The sequence below is a fragment of the Rhinolophus sinicus genome, linkage group LG05 (genome assembly GCF_036562045.2).
Source record: "Rhinolophus sinicus isolate RSC01 linkage group LG05, ASM3656204v1, whole genome shotgun sequence".
NCBI classification, from domain to species: domain Eukaryota; kingdom Metazoa; phylum Chordata; class Mammalia; order Chiroptera; family Rhinolophidae; genus Rhinolophus; species Rhinolophus sinicus.
In genome coordinates this window covers 144,280,692-144,300,770 of record NC_133755.1, presented here as the reverse complement: position 1 = coordinate 144,300,770, position 20,079 = coordinate 144,280,692, and the positions used below count along the sequence as shown (strand labels likewise).

At 34.0% G+C, this 20,079-nt stretch overlaps 1 protein-coding gene across 2 annotated transcripts; it reads right to left on the bottom strand.

The window, feature by feature from the left end:
- Nucleotides 1–1,336: 1,336 nt before the first annotated feature.
- LOC109439752 (amine sulfotransferase) lies at nt 1,337–20,049 on the bottom strand. Of its 2 annotated transcripts, none has more exons than XM_074333476.1 (7): nt 19,897–20,049; nt 17,289–17,440; nt 15,248–15,456; nt 9,850–9,976; nt 8,914–9,008; nt 3,219–3,402; nt 1,337–1,809 (listed from the first exon to the last, which is right to left on the bottom strand). In XM_074333476.1, the coding sequence occupies exons 2-7, from the start codon at nt 17,428–17,430 to the stop codon at nt 1,688–1,690; spliced, it is 879 nt and encodes a 292-aa protein (XP_074189577.1). In that variant the 5' UTR covers nt 17,431–17,440; nt 19,897–20,049; the 3' UTR covers nt 1,337–1,687. The 2 variants fall into 2 exon arrangements, with proteins under 2 accessions (XP_074189577.1, XP_074189578.1); XM_074333477.1 differs by having other exon boundaries at nt 9,898–9,976.
- Between the last annotated feature and the right edge of the window lie 30 nt (nt 20,050–20,079).

Below are 20,079 nucleotides of genomic sequence, written 5' to 3'. Positions count from 1 at the left end.
ATTTTGCGCAAACTGGTTACAAATAGAATATTCTCATTTGCAAGGGAGTGCTTCACCAAAATGCCAGGAGAAAGAGTTTCAAACTGAGAGAACCCTCAGATTCATTTTCTCCCCAAAGATGTAAATAGATGTTTTATCTGTGAAATGAAAATAAGTTAATTGAATGGACATGGAAAAATACGTTAGTTGAGAAAATAAATGTTGCAAAAGTCACATTTAAATTACAGAAAATTGAATTAATTTAATAGGAGTTTGGAAGTTTCCTAGAAATGAAATTATAGGATCACAGAATGTGACTATTTTTAAGACTTTTGATTGTTTCAAAATTGCTGTAAAGAAGATTGGAACTGATTTTCATTTCCATGAAACTATATGAGAATGTTTATTTCACCCTATTCTAACATTGAGCATTGCTTTAAACTTTTGCTAGTTCTGAATTTGTTTTGTCTTTTCTATAAACTACAAGTTCTTGTTTGTCTGTTCTTGCAGAAAATGTTTATGTTTATGATTTCACAAATTTTTAATAAAATGACAAAAACACATAAAGATCACAAATGATGCATGTACAGCCCAATGAATATTCACAAAGTGACCTCACCCATGGAACCAGCACTAAGATCAAGAAACAGAATGTACTAAGACCCCAGGAATTCTCTCATGTGCCTGGCCAGTTACTACCGCATCCACCAAAGGTATACGCTCTCCTAAACCTGTAGGTTAATTTCACCTGTTTTTAAATCTTACTCAGTGAATCATGCAGTAAGTGTCTGGCTTTTCCCACTGAACATTATGTTTCAGTGCTTCATATATATTTTCCATGCAGCTGTAATTCATGCATTCTTACTAGTATACAGTGTTTGCTTATATGAAATGGCACAATTAGTTATTTATTTTCCTGCAGGTGGACATTGAGTTGTTTTTATTAGTTGACTATTATGGATGGTGATGCCTTGAAATATTTATGGTTTTAAATTTACTACCTTTTTCTTTGAAGTTTCTTTCACTCAATTTATGCTTCGAAACTTTTTCGCCATTTGGGCATTATAAACATATTCACCTATATTTTTCTACTCATTCAAAATTATTTTATATTAAACATTTAACAATTGGATACATGTGGAATTAGTTTAGTGATTTTTTTTCACCAAAATACTTACATGACTGAACCATTAGATTGTTAATGTATTTTTGATCTTTTCATCGTTAGTGTCAATCTTGTAATCTGGTAAATTACTAAACAGATGTATGTGCTTACAAATGTGTTCTCTATTTATTTCGACATTTACATTGATATTAAACTAAATAATTAAAAGTTAAGTACAATAATGAAAGAATGTTTAATGTTTCCTTGATACTAAATTTATTGCAGATTAAAAAATTGCACAGTGCAGAAAGAACATTTGCAATTCACATTACATGCTTCCTGTTTTTCACTTTATAATAAAGGGTATCAATGCAGACTACCTCTAAAATCATTTTACTTTTTGAAATTCCAAAGTGTTTTCAAAGAAACTCATGACAACTATTCTAACCACAGTTTACTCAGGGCAACTAATCTAAGCACAGTATACTCATTATTTTATTGCTAAAGTTTTATAATTAATATTTGCATGATAACAAATTAATATGTATATTAAAATATGCCCTGTAGTTAAGTAGATTTTTATAGAATTCTTTTACATTGATTCTACTCCTTATTTACATCCCAGATGAACTTCAAGGGAAAATCTTTCATCTTCCTTTGGAATATTCTGTCAAATCTTTCACTTTGCTCCACTGTCAAGTAATTTTTCCAGTCTCCGATGACACCTGGAGGGATAAGCACACGATTAGCTCCTGGGTGAGTAAGTAGCTGATATTGCTAAATTCCCTCCAACCAGCTTTAGTCCCTCCTTCAAGCCAAGCTAAATATCTGTTAGTTTCTGTCAGGTTAGACACTTCACTTTTTCTTATATAGGAATGAGCTAAGAAACAAAAAAACACTTCCAAAGTCCATTTTCCATATCTATTATACTTGCACCAACCATTACCATTAAAGTATAACCTTATTGAGAAGGAAAAATAAAAGTAAAATATATGACTAGATTCTAATGTTTATATGTATTTTACTAAATGCCAGGCACCATACTTGGCAAACCAAATCTATCAGGTAATATAATCCTTAACATAACCTTACAATGTCAGTATTTCTTCATTTTTAAAATTGAAATAATGAGACCCAAAGATTTTTCAAGTACTAAAACCAAGGTCACAGAGGTTGCTCTGAGCTGCCATCGTTTCGGTTTTACTTGATGGAAGTTTGAAACTATCATTAAGCTGATTTTTTAATGAAGATTTGGCATCTTCGGCTATCAAATTTTCTTGTTTAAATATTATTATCGGAATGTTAGCAAGCTATTATGGGCTTGAGAATTGCTTTATATTTGATCGAGTTGAATACTAACAAGTGAAAGTTAATAATAAATTGGGCAAAAGAAGAAACAGTGTTTTTAAAATAGCAATGTCAAGAGCAATTTCAACAAGGTCTTCATAATTAGGAATAAATGTGTATCACCAAAATGCTAAGTTATGAATAATTTAGAGAATAAATATGAATAAAATAGCAAAGTACAAATTATGTTTTTTTAAATCCATATTAAAGAGATCAAATTTGAAATATTTTGAACTTAAGGAGTATCAGGAGGACAATTATTCATTCTTAACAAATCCTGGCAAGTCATAAAAGCACAATAAAAATTTTTTTCATGTTGTTGAATAATTGAATTCATAGCACAATTGGTGAATCTACTTTTTACAATGAAGAAATCTGACACATGAGGAAATTACTGTAATCCAACTCCCTCTCCCACAACAAAATACATATGGAGTTTACTTACAGAATGCTCTAAGAGAAAGGAAAACAAAAATTGGAGCTGTCCTAGTCACATATGCGTACATCCATCACCTTCAGGTGAGACTCGGTAACAAATTTTTAAGAGTAGGGTCACATATACTAGAAGGTAGGAACCTAATATTGATTAATCAGTTTCAAGTGTCAGGCTCAATACTAAACAACTGTTTAGTTTTCAGGGCCATTTTCAGTTAAAATTCTGTTTTTTTCTAAGGCCCAAATGACAGTACTTGGAAAGACGAGTTAGAAGCACTCCTTAATTAGTGTAGAGGCCAAGGAATCAAGGGAACTCTAAACATTTTTACTCTCATAAACCACTGAGCATCACCTTTGCGTAAAAAATGTCCATCATTTCTTGTCCCAACTTCTTTATGTATAATGTCATCATAATTTGCTTTTGGATCAGACTTCATGTTCTTGAATGTAGCCTGCTTCACAACAGCTTCCACGTCCTCTTCACTCAGTTCTTTCTCAAGAAAATGGCTGATTTTAAGCACAGAACTTCTGAGGTCCTGAAAGAATTGCGGGCATGAGAAACTCTTCTGCTTATGAGAAACACATGAGTTAAAGCCCAACATCTTTATTACATTTTGGAAAACTGAAGGTGATCACACTTACTGTAAGTCTAAAGTTTGACAAGGATATATTACTTCCCGATTCTTCTTATGAAAATGAGTGCTCTGGTTGTCAGCTTTGGTAGAGCTTCCTACTGTTTGATTTTATAACGATAGCTCATTAATTTATTTAACCAACACTTTTAGGATATCTTATATGTTTTTGAAATGGTGATAAGCTTCAGAGAATTTTAAGAGAACAATAATATGTTATCTGTGCTCTTTTAAGTTCAGAACTTCATGTGTGAAGGAGTAAAGCAAGTAATTAAATGGATGCAAGAAAGAAAAGCCCGGTTCTAAGCAGCATCACTGGTGACTTCTACCAAACATTTAAAGAAGAATTAACACCAATCCTCCTCAAACTCTTCCAAAAATATCAAAAAGGAGGGAATACTTCCAAACTCATTCTATAAGGCCAGCATTACGATGATACTAAGCAGGACAAAAACATTACAGGTAAAGAAAACTAAAGATCAATATCACTTATGAAAGCTAAGACGCAAAAATCCTCAACAAAGTACTAGCAAAACACCTCGAGTCAGTTCTACTTCCAGCATCATATATTGACCCTCTTCTACCACCCTCTCTCCGCCTTTACCCTTTGGTAACCACTAAACTGTTGTCTGTGTCTATGAGTTTTTGTTTATTTGTTTGTTTGTCTGATTCCTTTGTTGCTTTCAGTTTTGTATCCATATATGAGTGATATGTAGATGATGATTTATAGAAATATACACTTGAAACCTATGTAATTTTACTCATCATTTTCACACCAGTAAATTTAATTAAAATAAATTTAAAAAAATAATAAAAAATAGATTCTCACCCAAAAAAATTACTAGCAAAACAATTAAACAACATATTAGAAGGAGCATACCCCATGATCAAGTCAGATTTACTCCTTAGATGCACAGTTGTTCAACATATGAAATTAATTAATATAATACATTTACAGAATGAAAGGGAAAGAAAACACATGATCATCTCAACTGAGGCAGAAAAAGCATTTGACAATATCCATCACAGTTTCATGACAAAAACAGTCAAAAAACAAAGAACACAAAAAAGAAAAAATATCTGCCTCTGCATAAATAGACCATATATGAAATACCTACTTGTTTATATCATAGTCAATGATGAAAGACTGAAAAACTTTCCAATGAGATTGGGAGTAAGGCAAGGATGGGCATTCTTGCCACTTGTATTGAACATAGTTCAGGAAGTCCTAGCCAGAGAAATGAGGCAAGAAAAATAAATAAAAGGAATCGAAATTCAAAGGAAGAAGTAATATTATCTGTGTTCACATACAACATGATTTTATACATAGAAAACCTTAAAGATTCCACGAACCAATAAACAAATTCTGCAAAGTTGCAAGACACAAAATGAACACTCCCAAATCACTTGCATGTCTTCATAGTAACAATAACGAATCGCAAAAGAAAATTAAGAAAACAATTCCACTTATAAAGACATATACACAAATTAACTCAAAATGGGTGAGATTTACATATAAGAGCTAAAATTCTTAAACTCTTAGAAGAAAACATAGGAGAGTAAAGTTTAATGACTTTTGATTTGACAATGATTTCTTGATTATGACAACAAAAGCACAGGCAAAAAGTGAAAAAATAGATAAAATGGACTACATCAAAATTAAAATCTTCTGTGATCAAAGTCCACAAATAACAGAGTGTAAAAGCAATCCATGGAATTCCATGAACTTTCTAATATACATTTCTTTTTAAAAATTGTTATTTCCCATTTTATTTCTATTTATCCACTAACCTTTACATAACTTAGTACTTTCATGATGGACATTTATTCTTAATTTTTGAAAATCTCATTGAAGTTGCTATTTAAAATCATATTTTGTGATAAGGGGTCATAGCCAAAGTACCTAAGAACTACAACTCCAAAACAAACAAAAAAACACAATTAAGAAATTCTCAAAGGACTTAAATAGATATTTCTTCAAATAAGATATAGAAAAGGTCAATAAACACATGAATAGTACTCAGATTCACCAATCATTAAGGAAATACAAATACAAAACCACAGTGAGATACTACTTCACACCTATTAGGATGATTATTAAGAAAAAATAAGTAACAAGTGGTGACCAGGATGTGGAGAAATTGGTCCGTGTGCACAACTAATGGGAATATAAAACTTTGGAATATGAATAGTAATGGTGGTTCCTTAAAAAACTACTTAAAAAACTAATAGTAGAATTACCAGAATCCCACCATACATCCCTTTGCTAATTATAAACTTCCCCATCCACCCCAAACAACCTTTATCCTTATTTTTATAATAATAATCTCTCTGCTTTTATTTACAGTTTTTACATGTAAATATGAATCTCTAAAGAGTATAGCAATTCCTGCTTATTCTGACTACATACTGCAATATACCTGAAACAATAAAGTAGTAAATGATTCTTTATCGTCACTGTGTACCAAGGGATATAACCTCCAAATCAGTGGGAAATGTGCAAACTCCTCTGAGATAAAATATGTGGACTTTGGGTGTTTCTGATACAATGACCACGGGAGAACCAGACATAAACAGTATTAGGTAAAACTGCCAACATAGTTCCAAGGAAAGTAGCAGACAATGGAAGACCTCAACATCAACACCAACATTGATGAACACCTAACTGCTTGAGAAAATTGGGATCTTTTTCTACAAAGAGCTTTAAAGCAGAAAACCCCACATTGACTAAGGTCTAGCCTCCCTGACAAGGGAAGTTGAAAGAAGATTCCCTCCCTATTATATAGTTGAAAAAAATTGTTTTTTGAAGATTTGGTGAAACCCATATCAAAAATACATGAGTAATGGGCTACTTGGTGGAAAGCAAGAGAAAAGTGGTACCTGGTGATAGTATATCAGTGACAGAACAAATGTTCAAGAGATTTTGCATAGTTTACTCTGAGGTCTCTTTGTCCTAATTGTCAGTAAATTTATTGTTTATTAATGCTTTTGTTGTGAGCACATTCTTGCGGAGGAATTAAAATATGAAACTAGGGAAGGAATCAGATTTGTAATTTGGGATGACTCTGGTTGAAGAATAAAGAGTAAATGGAGACTAGGTGAGGTTGGAGATACGGAGACCAATTAGGACGGTTGCTGTGGAAACGAAGCAAAAGATGAAGATGAGTTGGACTAGAGAAGGGGTAATGTGGACTGAATTAAGTTGTCTAAATTTTCAGACAGAATTAGCATGACTTGTTGAATGATTGAGGAAATGAAGTACGGGGTGAAGCAGGGGTTAATTATAATGCCTGGTTTCTGATTTAGGTCACTTGAGTTACTGGGCATTTCCTGGGAGAAGCAGCAGCTTTTGCTGAGAGGTGATAAATTGTTTTTTGGACATGATTTGCTTGAAGTCCAAATATTAGATATAAAAGTTGGTATACTGAAACATAGTTAACAATATACGTACATGTGCCTTAACTTGTCATATATATTTGTGATTCAACAACTTGTTCCGCAACCCATCCCAACCTGGTTTACTATACCTCATACTATACTTCATGTCACTAGATTTAATGGACATTTTTAAACTCATTTTACTTGACTTCTCAGCAGCCTTAAATATCTTTAAAAGATCTTAAGGTCTTTCTTAACACACCCGCTTGACTTCTATGTCACCACAAATTCCTCCTTTCCTTTCTACCTCTCTGACTGTTCATTTCTGTTTCTTTGGTGAGCCCATCCTCTCTACCCAAACTTTGTATCTTAAGGTCTCCCAGTAATAGAGCCTTGTTCCTCTTTATTCACCAACTCTGCTTCTTTCCCCTCCCACTTTCCTTCCTCCCTATTGGTGTGCCCCTCTCTCTTCCCACTCTCAATTTTATCCATGTTCATAGTTTCAGTTATATTTTATACAGTGATGATGCCTGAGTTAATATCATTGATATTTTAGCTCAAGAATCTTCGGGCTTCAGACCTGTGTGTTCCGCTTATTTCCAAATATATTTATTAGAGTACTTCTAAGTCACCTTAAATTCCATATGTCAAAAACAACCTTATAATCTTGTACCGGGAGCCTTTCCTATTTCAGTGTTCCCTAAGTACCTTCATGAATAATACAATTATCTACACAGATATATGAACCAGAAGTACAGGAGGTGTCCTACACATCAGTCTCTCTCATCTTTTTCTATATACAATCCCTTTCCTTTTTTATCTCCTAAACATATCTTAGAATTGCATTCTTTGTAGTCTCAGTGATACTATTCTAATCAAAAGCACCATTGATTGTCAGCGGATTAGCATACTGGTCTTTGAATAGTTTGCCTATCTTTACTATTATCACACTGCAAAACATTAATAGGAATGGTATTCTAAAAATACTAATTCTATCATATTGCTGGTCTTCTGGTAACTCTTGAAAGGCTCCTTATTGCTTTTAAGATTAAAGAAATCACTGCCATTAACATCGTCTACAGACGCTGCACAGTCTGGCTCCTACACACCTCTCTAGCTTCATCTTTCCTCATTTCCACCTTGCTCTTTAACTTCTTCCTTCAGTTCTTCAAAGATGCCACACACTTTACTGCATCAGGCCATTTGCACATTGTCTTTTCTTGGCTTAGCATTCCATTTTACCTCACTTGCTTTATTTACTCATTTATTAGCTTAAAGTTATCATGTTATTTTTTCCAGTAATAATTGCCTATTACTTTTAACTATACCAGATCTCCTTATTTCATATACTGATATGTACCTGTACTTTTAAAAATAATCCTTGTCATAGTTTTCAATTATATATACCTATTTTGTGAATACTTCTGTTCCCTCCTGGATTATAAATTATATAAATAGTGGTTTCAATCCTCTTTGTGTCATGATTTAGTGTCTGTCACATAGTAGGCATTTAATAATTTTGACTAAATGAATGAATAAGCTATGTATCAGTGAATCAGTATATTAATCAGAGATCACAAAACACTGAATGTCACATGTGTTTTGTGCGGTGTACAAAATGTATTAAGACAACTTTGATTGGATGCAAGCATGTAAATGTGTTTTCACATGAAAGCTACATTTCAAGATTCTCTTAAAATATTGGAAGAACTAGCATCACAGGGCCCATAATTAGCCTTATCTTAGTGGCTTCTCACCCGTGTTTCCCGGTGACCTTTCTCTTTTTTAAGCTCTACATGCGTGAGTTTGCCTTTATTGCTACAGATGCTACATGAAAAGGAACCACAAAAGATAACCATGCAGAGTGACAAGAGAGCCCGAGGAAGACCAGTAAGTAAGGGATGAGCAGGAAATTAGAAAGCCCTAAAGCAGCCTGAGAAGTCGTTAGGTGGCAAACTACTAGCAAAATGTGGTTCATTAAAGCCAAGATAAAAAAGGGTTTCAAAGAAATAATTTTAAAAAATAACCTTCTCTTACCAGTTTCATTTCCTCATACATCATGAACAGAATATTGAAGTCGTGTCTGTACTTGTACCAGTTTTTGATGTGATCAAACCAAAGGCTTCCTACCACTGTGGGAAAAGTTAATACGTAACAAGGTTAAAGATGTACTTATTGAACACAAGACTATAGACTTCCTTTTCTGTTCTGGAATCCTCAGAAAAATAAGTCAAGCTCATACCACTGGACATCTACGTTACCTTTTAAAAATGGTGTTTTGGGAACAATGACATGATTTTAATGGAAACCTGCCTTTCCTACGTATGTAGGAAAGTAGCAATAAAGAAATAAGAAGCCCAAAGAACTAACTTGGAAGATTTCTTTCTGGCAATCCTCTTACTTTTCTTCCTTCTTCTACTTAAAAACATGTCTTTATTTCTCCTTTTATTGTCTATTTTAAGATCTCTGGAGAGCAACTTCAGCTATCGATATTTAGATGGAAACTGAGTATAATCTTCTAAATGAGTGACAGCACCAATTCCACATTCCACAAGGTTCTTGCATCAATTTATCCCCCTCAGCATTAAAATGAAAATTCCACCATTGTCAGATAAGGCCTACCATAAGTCCATACAGAACACAAAAACTACACGCACTTTGAACATACACTGTTCTGGAACGCATGGATCTAAATAGTTTGAATTGTTAGACTATTGTAGCTCTCTTATGATATAGTCAAAATATTTCTTAAACAATATGCTTTTGCATGCAACCCCCAGAGTGGTCCTGGTGAGAATAAGAAAGCCACTGGGTAGCAAATCAAACTGACAGAATAGTAACATTTATGTGCATTCCAGCCTCTAACATTACTCTGTCCGTCTCCCTAAAATATGTTCCTTAAGTTTGAGAATTTGGCTAAACGGCAACACTGACTCATAAACATGTTGCTTATGTAAATAAATTCATGGTTACCTTTTCCATCTAGAAAGTTTCCCAAAAATTCTTCCATATTATCTGTACCTGGTATTATAGCCATCAAATTTGAAAAATGAAAGTATGAGGTCAAAACATCCTTGGGGTTTCTGTAGATATAAATAATCTGCAGGGGGAACAGTAAAACAGTTTTAATAATTCTTGGGTTTTTAAAAATATGTACATAATATTTCATTATATGAATGCATAATTATTTATTTCATCCAATCTGTTATTCATGGAAATTTAGGTTATGCCCAATTTTTGCCATTACAAAGATGCTGAAATAAATAACTTTATTCACATGACATTTCACCTGTATAAACATAAGACTAATTTCTAATAGTGAAATTATTTTTTAGTAAGGTTGATTAATGTGGTAAATTACCTTGCACAGACGCTGTTTCCATTTACTCTGTGTGGACAGTAAATAATGTTGGATATACAACAAATAGCATTGGATATCAGTGAAAAAGGAAAAAAGGAAAAACTATTTAACAGACGATGTTAACAAATAATTATCCATATAGAAAGAAAAAGAAAATGGAATTCTACCTCATACCTCACACCATACACAAAAATGATTTATAAATGGATTGAGGATTTCAGTATGAAAGTAAAACTTTGAAATCTCAAAAAGTAAAGAATACATTCCCAGTCTTGGAGAAGACAAGGATTTCCTAAACAGAAAAAAAATTTTTTTTTAATGAAAACTGATCAGAATTCAACTACATTAAAATTTTAAGAATGCTGTTCTTCAAAATATACCAAAAAAGGGGTGGATGGATGGGTCATTTGGTTAGAGCACGAGTTCTCAACAACAAGGTTGCTGGTTCAATTCCCACATGCGCCCCCTGCAACTAAAGATTGAAAATGGTGACTGGACTTGGAGCTGAGCTGTGCCTCCACAGCTAGATTGAAGGACATCTACTTGAAGGTGATAGGTCCTGGTGAAAAACAGTGTCCCCCAATATTCCCCAATAAAATGTATAATATATATATATACACATACATATATACATATATATACATATATGTCACATATATATGTATATATACCATAAAATTACAAAAAGTAAGAACATATGAAAGAAGCAAAACATATAACCAATAATTGAATAGCATCCAGAATATATATAAAACAATAAAAAAGAGCCAAATAATGAAATGAAAAATTTCGCAGAACAAGAAATTATGGCCAATAAACATATCAAAAAGTGCTTAATCTCATTATTGATTAGGGAAATGCAAACTCAGATCAGTTTGAGATACCATTTTATAATTAATAGATATTAAAAAGGCTGATAAAAAACTATCTAGGAGAAAAATAACAACTCATACATTACTGGTTTCAGCATAAACAGATACAACTGCTTTGTTTTAAAACAATATGATTTTATAAAGTTGAATACTTCTGAACTTTTTGACTTTGCAATTCTATTCTTGGACATACATTCTAGGGAAACTCATACAGGTGTGCACCAGAAGACATGCTCAAGAATATTCATAGCATCAAATATTGGCATAACCTGATTATTCAGTGAAGGGAAATCATAGATCTGATAGACAGAATAACTTACACTACTTGAAAAATCATACAGTAGTGGAAAATCATATGTGAAATCTGGAACAAACAAAGGCATATGGCAAAACCCCAGGAAAAAAGAAAACAAGTGACAATATAAAGTTTAGTAAAATTTAAGGCCAAAGGCTTTCACAGGAGAACATAAAATTTATTTGCCTTGACCAACATAACAGAAATTTTTGTATACTGAATAACATATTAGGACATCTTACAGGACACAAATTCTAGTAAGTCTGTAAAGATTTTGATATAGCAACCGTCAGAGTGGAAAGTTTATACTCACCTTTAGACATAAGGATAAAAGGATTAACAAAATAAATTGGCTCAATCATTTAACAAAGTTCATTTTATATGTGTGTTTGTGTATGTGTGTGTTTGTTTGTGTGTGTGTGTGTGTGTATGTGTTACCCCACACAGAGAATATACACAATTTTCTCATGTAGTCATGGGACACATTAAAAATATTGACCATGCAATTGACCATAAAACTTCTTAATGAATTTCAAAAATTAGCACTCTAATACACTATGACTTGATGAGAGTACATACTAATTGTCAACAATGAGAAAGTTAAAACAGAAAACTATACAAAGTCTTGAAAATAAAAAATCTTCAAAATAACTTGGACCATTTAGAAAATTAAAACTGAAATGATAGATAGAAACTAATAAAATTTTATCCATCATTTTTAAATATCAATAATTTAAAAATAAATATTGGAAATAGATAATAATAAGGTTTATTTTAAAAAGAGAAAAATAAATGCAAACAAAATATGAGAAAACAATTAATATGAAAGCAAAAATCAATGAAGAAAACATTCAATTATGCTTTTAAAAGAAGCTAGTTATTTGGAGGAAAAAACAATTTAATAACAACTCCTGGTATCCTGAAAAAAGTGAAAATTAAAGAATATTTTAAAGTGTCCTTATAACAAATGTGTAAAAAAGATGTAATCAGATAATTGGAGAAAATTCATTAGATTGTGACAGAACATGTTGTAATTTCTTTCATTGTTTTAAAATACAGATAAAACAGAGAAAATGTACTTTGAAATTAAAATTATAATACCAACTTAGGGAAAGGCAGCTAATTTAAATGAACTGATCAGAAGAATGAAAATATACAACTATGAAACAGACAGGTTCAGATTTATTTACAATGGACTTAAAATCAAATCTTCAGAAAATTCAGTTAATTTATATTTTTGAACTACTTCATACCTTAGTGAAAAGCTTTGAAATTTATTAGACTAGAAGTACAGTGATACTAAAATCAAATAAAGATAGAATGATCACAGAAAATTAAAAATAGCTACATACAAAAATGCCTGAATAAAAATTAACAAAACTCTTCCAGATATATGTTAACATAAATATCATACTATGAATGAGTAGGATTTATTCCAGAAATAGAACATTATTGAAATATCAGTTGATTTCCTTTCACTATAGGTTAAAGGGAGACGGGAGAAACATAGCATCTTCAGAGTAGCCAAAAAAGGCATTATTATGCAGGTGCCATGCGGGGTCTCAGCTCCCGCTCCCCACATAGGAACACAGGATATGGTGAGGCCATAAAGGAACACCCATGGAGCCATAGACAGGGGAGTCATACCGCTATAGTCTCACTGGCAGCTGGGTTGGAGACACAGGAAACAGGATCCACACAACCTACAACCTGCTGTCCCCTTCTCTGTCAACCAACGAACCCCACTTGATAGCTGCAATCTGCCATGCTAACTGCCATCCTCGTTTGCTAGCTCAGCCACCATCTTCTTGCTAGCCCCCCATTTGCTGCTAGCGTAGCCACGGCAGTTATATTAGTGGCCAATGGCTCTCTGGTTACAGCTGACAGCCAACTAGCCACAGCTGATGGCCATGCAATCACAGTTGATGGCCATTTACTATCTGAGCCAGCACATTTCCACATGAGGGCAAGAGCCGGGAAACTGCACTCCTGGCTCTGTCCCCACAGGCATTTTATATAATTAGGCCTTTTCTGAATAAAGCAAACTAACAATAGGAAAAAAGTTACTCATTATCACGTGCCTGGAAAATCAGCTGCAAAACAAAACCAAGAAAAGATACTAAAAATGCTAGAGAATGAAAGATAAGAGAATATTTGTCATCACTTCCATTGCTCTATTTTTTTCTGCAAGTTTTAACTACTGAAATAGAGAAAAAGAAAGTAGTGTAAATATTGGAAAATAAAGGAAAGTAAAATGTATTATTTTAAGATCTAATATATTGCAGAGTATAGGGAAAAAGTTAATAACACTAAGAAAATTGATTAAGGGAGCCGCAGTGCCAATGTTTTTTATTCTTTATAACAGCAATCACTAACTAGAAAAGACAACAGTGAAAAAAATTAAAATTCAAATTAGCCAAAAGAACGGGAAATTCAGGGAAAAATATGTATGAAGCATACAAAGATAACAGCACATTTGATGGATGTGAAAGTAGACCTGATAAATAAAGAGCAATAGAATGATGCTGGAAGGAATGTTGCAATATTGCAATTTTAATGATTGTCTCAGAACTAATCTCTATATATTTAATCAATTCCAGCCAACATCTAAAAATCATTGGGAGAATGAACATATCAAAAAATAAAGTTGGTGGGGATTTGTCTTATCAGTTACGGTATTTAAAACAGTGAAGAACTCCCACGTATTAATTTTTGGAATTTGGAGTCTAGAATCAGAGGAGGGATGATAGAAATTTACTAAATCAAAATGTAGACTAAAATAATAGGGGAAGAGTAAATGTTTAAACAAGTCATATTGGATCAACTGGCAACCACCCTCCCCTGGGCAAATATTATGCAAGTCATATTTCAAATCACACACAGTATCAGATATAATTTATAATTAAATGTAAAAAATAAAAACATACAGTTAATTAGAAAAAACTGTGAGAGTATTTGCATAGTCTTTTTCATGGGGAAGTGTTTTCTTAGCAACAGCAAGTACTAGAATCTAGCAAGGAACGATTGATAGATTGGTTCTATAAAATTAAAATCGATTATATAAAATTAAAATTCAACAATATTTAAAGGTAAACTATTGATTGGAAAAATATTTGTCCCATATAAATACTTCTACAAAACAGTAAATAAAAGACAAGCTAAAGAAAAGTGGGCAAAGGATACAAAGGGTATTTCAAGGGCTATTCATATATAAAAAGGCTCAAGTGATTAAAACCAAAAGGGCTGCAAATTTCTCAAGAATGAGATGTTTTTAACTTGCACATTAGCAAAGATTAATAATTCCAATCACTGGTAGCGTGTGAGCAAAAAACATTCTTATATACTATTTGAATAAGTGTAAGTTAATACATTATTGAAGGCAAGTAGCTAATATTTACCAACTCTTAAAATAATTGGACACCTTAACCTGAAAAGTCCACTTTAGGGAAACATTTCACTGATCAAAGAGTTTAAAGATCTATAAGATGTTTATTGCAATGTGATACATACATATGCTGCAACCTACCTGTCCATCAATACACATTCAATATTGTACAACCATACAATAAAATTCTACTAAACCATTAAAAAAGAACAGAATTTTGTGTGCCGTCATAAAGGAATTTCTATTGTACATTATAATTACACTGCATGCAATGCATGCTGTAACTAAATTTATGTATATACTAATAATTCCATATATATTGTTAATGTGAAAAACAAGGTCATCAAAATTATAATAATAACTTTTAAGAGAATGTGGATAAGTGGAGCTGGAAAAAAATATTTGAAGAAAGTATTTTTGTTTGTGCCAAAGGTCCATAAGCTATTTTTATGACATACCTTAGCTTTTTTGCTCTTGAGACCTTTCGGTACTAAATAATATGGGAGGTGGGTAGAGAAGAGGCGAGGGGATGGTCTCTCAAGAAAGTCTATTTTGTGTATGTTGTATTCGAGGAAGGGAACTCTGTCAATCGTTTTCACAATTTCAGTTCTGCTACGATGTCCCTCAAAGTATATCAAGCTTAATATCTGCTGAGTCCAGATGGTACCTGTAAAAAATAAATAATCTTGTTTTTAATTCTGAATTAATTTTCTATAAAAAAAGATGTCAATAATTAAACCATATATCTCAACATCATTTGGAGTTTTTTTTTCTTTAACCATTCTAAGTATGCCAAGGAAATTTGTCTAACTTTTTTGTTTGTATTTTGCATTACAATGAGTAAAGACAAAATCAAATGCTCTTAGTTGTTCTTTTACTTGGAAAGAGCTGCGGTTTTTCTGATTCCATGCTAGCAGCAATTGAGATTAATCCTTCACTTCTTTCTGTTTCCTGTGTTCATGTTAAGTTTCATTCGTCTGATTTTCTGTGGCTACCTTTGTTTCTTATTCCTTAGTCTCCTTTCTTAAAGCCTTATCTTGAAGAAGTATAGACAGACAAATTAGGAGCTCAAGTCTCCTTTCCACCCCCACCTCCCTTTTTCTAAAACTGTGTAACCTAGGTTTTTTCACACACTGTTAAAGGAAAGTACTGATAGCAGGCATACTTGTCTTGTACTTGATTTTAAATATGATAATTTTAATGATGCACTATTGCATACGATGTCTGTGGTAGTTTTTGGTAAATACTGTTTATGAAGTTAAAGAAGTTAATTTTCTCCGCTAGTTGGTTAATAGTTTCCATTATGAATATGTGCTGAATTTTACTAAATTCTTGTTCTGCATCTATTGAGGTGATAACTAGGCTTCTCTTACACTCCTGTAATGTGGGTGAGCTATAGTAATATATTTTTAAACCAGTCATGGCTTGAAAGAAACCCACCTTGTATTTTTTTTAACATTGCTAGATATCTTTTGCTTTTACTTGGTTTAGGATTTTTACATCTATGTTCATGAATATACAATCAATGTTCTAAAAAGATGTGAGATGTCAACAATCTTGTAATTGTTATGACTCAATAGTAGATTTGATAAAATTTATGGTGACTTCTGGGGACAGTTCCTAATCTCCTCTCCAAGATGAGTGAGAGCCCAGGAGCCTGGACTGAACACTGATGTTTGGTGTCCCAAACACTTGGGCTAGATTAAGGGTAAAGGAATGACTCTCATGGGCTGCAGTGCTTCACCTAACATTAAGCGAATAAAAAACAGATGCCACCAACATCTACAGGAGGGATAAACAAAATACCAATATCAGATGTACTGATAAATTTTGCAGAATAGAAGAATTCAGGGAAAAAGCATTGCATGACTAATTTGGGGAAAGTAAACGAGTCATTAATTTCAAAGTAGTTTGTGAAAGGGAGGGACTGGAGTATTTTCATGAAAATCAGAAATAAGTTTTTTTTGTATTGACTTACACTCCAGTGTATCTTTCAGCAACGTAACCACTTTGCACACATTGCTTTAGGCTCACCAATCACCCTGTTCCAATATTTAAAAAGTCAGCTTTTTTTTTTTGGAATGTAAGAGCTGAGGGCAATTAGTTCAAAATTATTTCATTATTATAGGGAAATACAAAACAGAGTAATTAAAAAGCTTATTAGGAATTAGTTCTAACTGATATGTGCTGCTAACAAAAATCCTACTGGGTTTTTAAACATATTTTCTTCTAATTTCAGAGAAAGCCAATAGGTCAGCACTTCCTAAGTATCTGCTCTTCGCTCAATATATGGATTCTTCATATGTACCATCAGAAATGACAACATAGGCATTTCAAATGCATATAAAGTTTTGAGATTTATTTAACTTTCTTTCTAATCCTAGGTGGTTGTCTAAATGTAGACTGGGCTACTGTTTCGTCTGGGAAAAGGCACATTTGTACACATGTATTATCAAACCAGAGTGAAGACTGATGCAGGTGGCCCACTCCTCAACTTACCAGATTTGGGATATGTAACTATGAAGACATCATCATCTCTAATTTCAAAATCTTCTATATTTTCTAGAAAGTCAACATCAACGACAGGTAAATTAAAATTATAGCCTTTAAAGTTCAGTATATATTGGTCTGTGTTGTCCATAAGTATTCACCTACAAGTAAAAACAGATTAAATTATTTTCAAGTTCTTAGTATTTTATAATAATGACGAACACTTACTGGGTGCTCAATATGGGCCAAGTTCCTTTTAAATGTCGTATATGTATTAACACATACCATACTAAACAGTTTGCATATATAACTCATTTAATCACAGCAACCAAACGTTGCTGGAGGTATTATCACTATTGTAAAGATGAGGAAACTAAGACACTAAAAAGTTAAACAGCGTTTCCTAACACCCCATGATGGAGACATAATCATGACTCCAAACATACAGCTGAGGAAAATGTGGCACAGGAGGTTCAGCAAATTGTTGAAGGTTGCCCAGGTAGCAGACCCGGCAGGATTTGATGCCAGATGATTTCACCTCAGAGTCCGTGCTTTCAATCACTTTACCTAATACAGTTTCTCAGTATGTCATATTTTTAGCCTTCACTTTCTTTTTCATTGTTATACAAATAGGAACTTCTTCAATGAATGTACTTTTTATTTCTCTCTCTCTTTTTTTTTTCTGGAACAGAAATAATCTGCTTTCTCTGAAAGAAACTTCTAAGGCTTTAGGATGTGTACACTATTTCAAATGAATTCTGGAATGTGCTCTGCATAGTAATTGTGGGGACAGAGCCCCAGAAAGTAGTTTACAGGCTCTCGGCCTCACGTGGAGGAGTGCTGGCTCGGGTAGTAGATGGCCGTCAGCTGTGGCTGATTGGCCGTCAGCTGTAGCCAGTTAGCCAATTAGCCGCTAATATAACTGCTGCGGCTACGGAGGAGAGCCGAGGAGAGAGAAGGAGAGAAGAAAGAGAGAAGAATGGGGGCTAGCAAGAAGATGGCGGCTGGGCTGGCAAGCATGGATGGCGGTTTGCGGACAGTGTGGATCCAGCCTCCAGTGAGAGTACAGTGCCACCAGAGAGAATATAGTGGTATGACTCCCCTACCTATGGCTCCGTGGGTGTTCCTTTTTGGCCTCACCATATCCTGCGTTCTTGTGTGGGGAGCGGGAGCAGAGACCCCGCAGGCCGTCCCGCATGACAGTAATACTAGTGCTGTCATACAGGGTGTCATGCAGGGTCTCTGGTCCCGCTCCCCACACAAGAAGCAGGACATGACAAGGCCAAAAAGGAACACCCATGGAGCCACAGACAGGGGAGCCACACCACTACAGTCTTGCTGGCAGCTGGGCCGGAAACACAGGAAGCAGGAGCCACACAATCCACAACCCACCGTCCACTTCTCTGCCAACCAACCAACCCCTGGCTAACTGCACTCTGCCATGCTAACTGCAATCCGCGCTTGCCAGCTACCACCTTCTTGCTAGCCCCCACTCCTCTGCTAGCGTAGCCACAGCAGTTATATTAGTGGCCAATGGCTCACTGGTTATAGCTGACGGCCAACTAGCCACAGCTGATGGCCATCCACTCACAGTTGATGGCCATTTACTACCTGAGCCTGCACCTTTCCACGTGAGGCCGAGAGCCTGGAAACTGCTCTCTAGAGCTCTGTCCCCACAAGTGGTTTTACTTTGGAGATACTGCCCCAATATCTATTGTATGGATATTATTATATTTTCCAATTGAATTTTTATTAGAATCCTAAATAAATTTAAATAAGACAGTCAAAATAAAACTAGGAAGAAAATAGTCTAAAGATGCATCTGTTTAAAAATTGGACCAGATAAATATTTTCATTATCTTCACCTGAGAAATCTATTCTTGAACGTGAAATAGATGAGGGAATCCCAGAAGTTTTAATTCCATTAAGTTTAGACCCAATATGTATTTCAGTTAAATACTTTTTAAAAATTTCTGTGCACACCAAGAAAATGAATTGGTTAAAAGTTGCAGATATGGCTTTGTATAAATTGCATGTCAAGAAACATTTAATTCCTTTACAATCTAACTCCCTGACCAATAGAGGAAAATCAGAGGTTAGAATTTTGCTGAGTAAGAGTAGAAAATCACTTGCATTAGAATCACCTGGAATTCTGGTGATTCTACTAGAATCACCGGACAATGCTACCCGTCCTACCCCCAACAGAAAGCACCAATTACATAATTCTTGATGCAGAGAAAAGAAGAGTGTCAGGCAGCCCTCAAAAACATTCTGAAATCACTCCTTTTTTGCTATTCATTATCTTTAGTCTACTTTGTACAGTCTTAGCAGAGAGAGAAATATAAGAGCGATCTAGTCACAGAAACAAGGGGAAGAGCGTAGTGCGAGATGAATTCAGGGACCTCGGCATTGGCCAGTCATATGTTGTTTGCATCTCTTTCATAAATATAGGAGAAAGCGATTGTATAAAAGAGAAATGAATGTCTTTCCCTCTTATTTTTGCACTGCAGTCCAAAAGAAAAAGAGGAAAGACAGAAAATTGAGGAGAAAAAATACGTTGTGTGCTGAAGAGAGAGAGACTTAAAAGAGGATCCAAGTCTCCCCTTTAGCTACTTACTGTTTGTAGATGAACTGATGAAGCAAAATCCACTTCTGATATAATTTATAGATGACAGGGAATGATGTGTTGTTGCTGAGAAATAAATACTCCCTACAGAGTTTGTCTTGACCAATGAGTAGTATTCTAGAAAATCAGCAGATGGCTCAGTTTGGATAAATAAATTAGGTAAGAGTTCGTTGT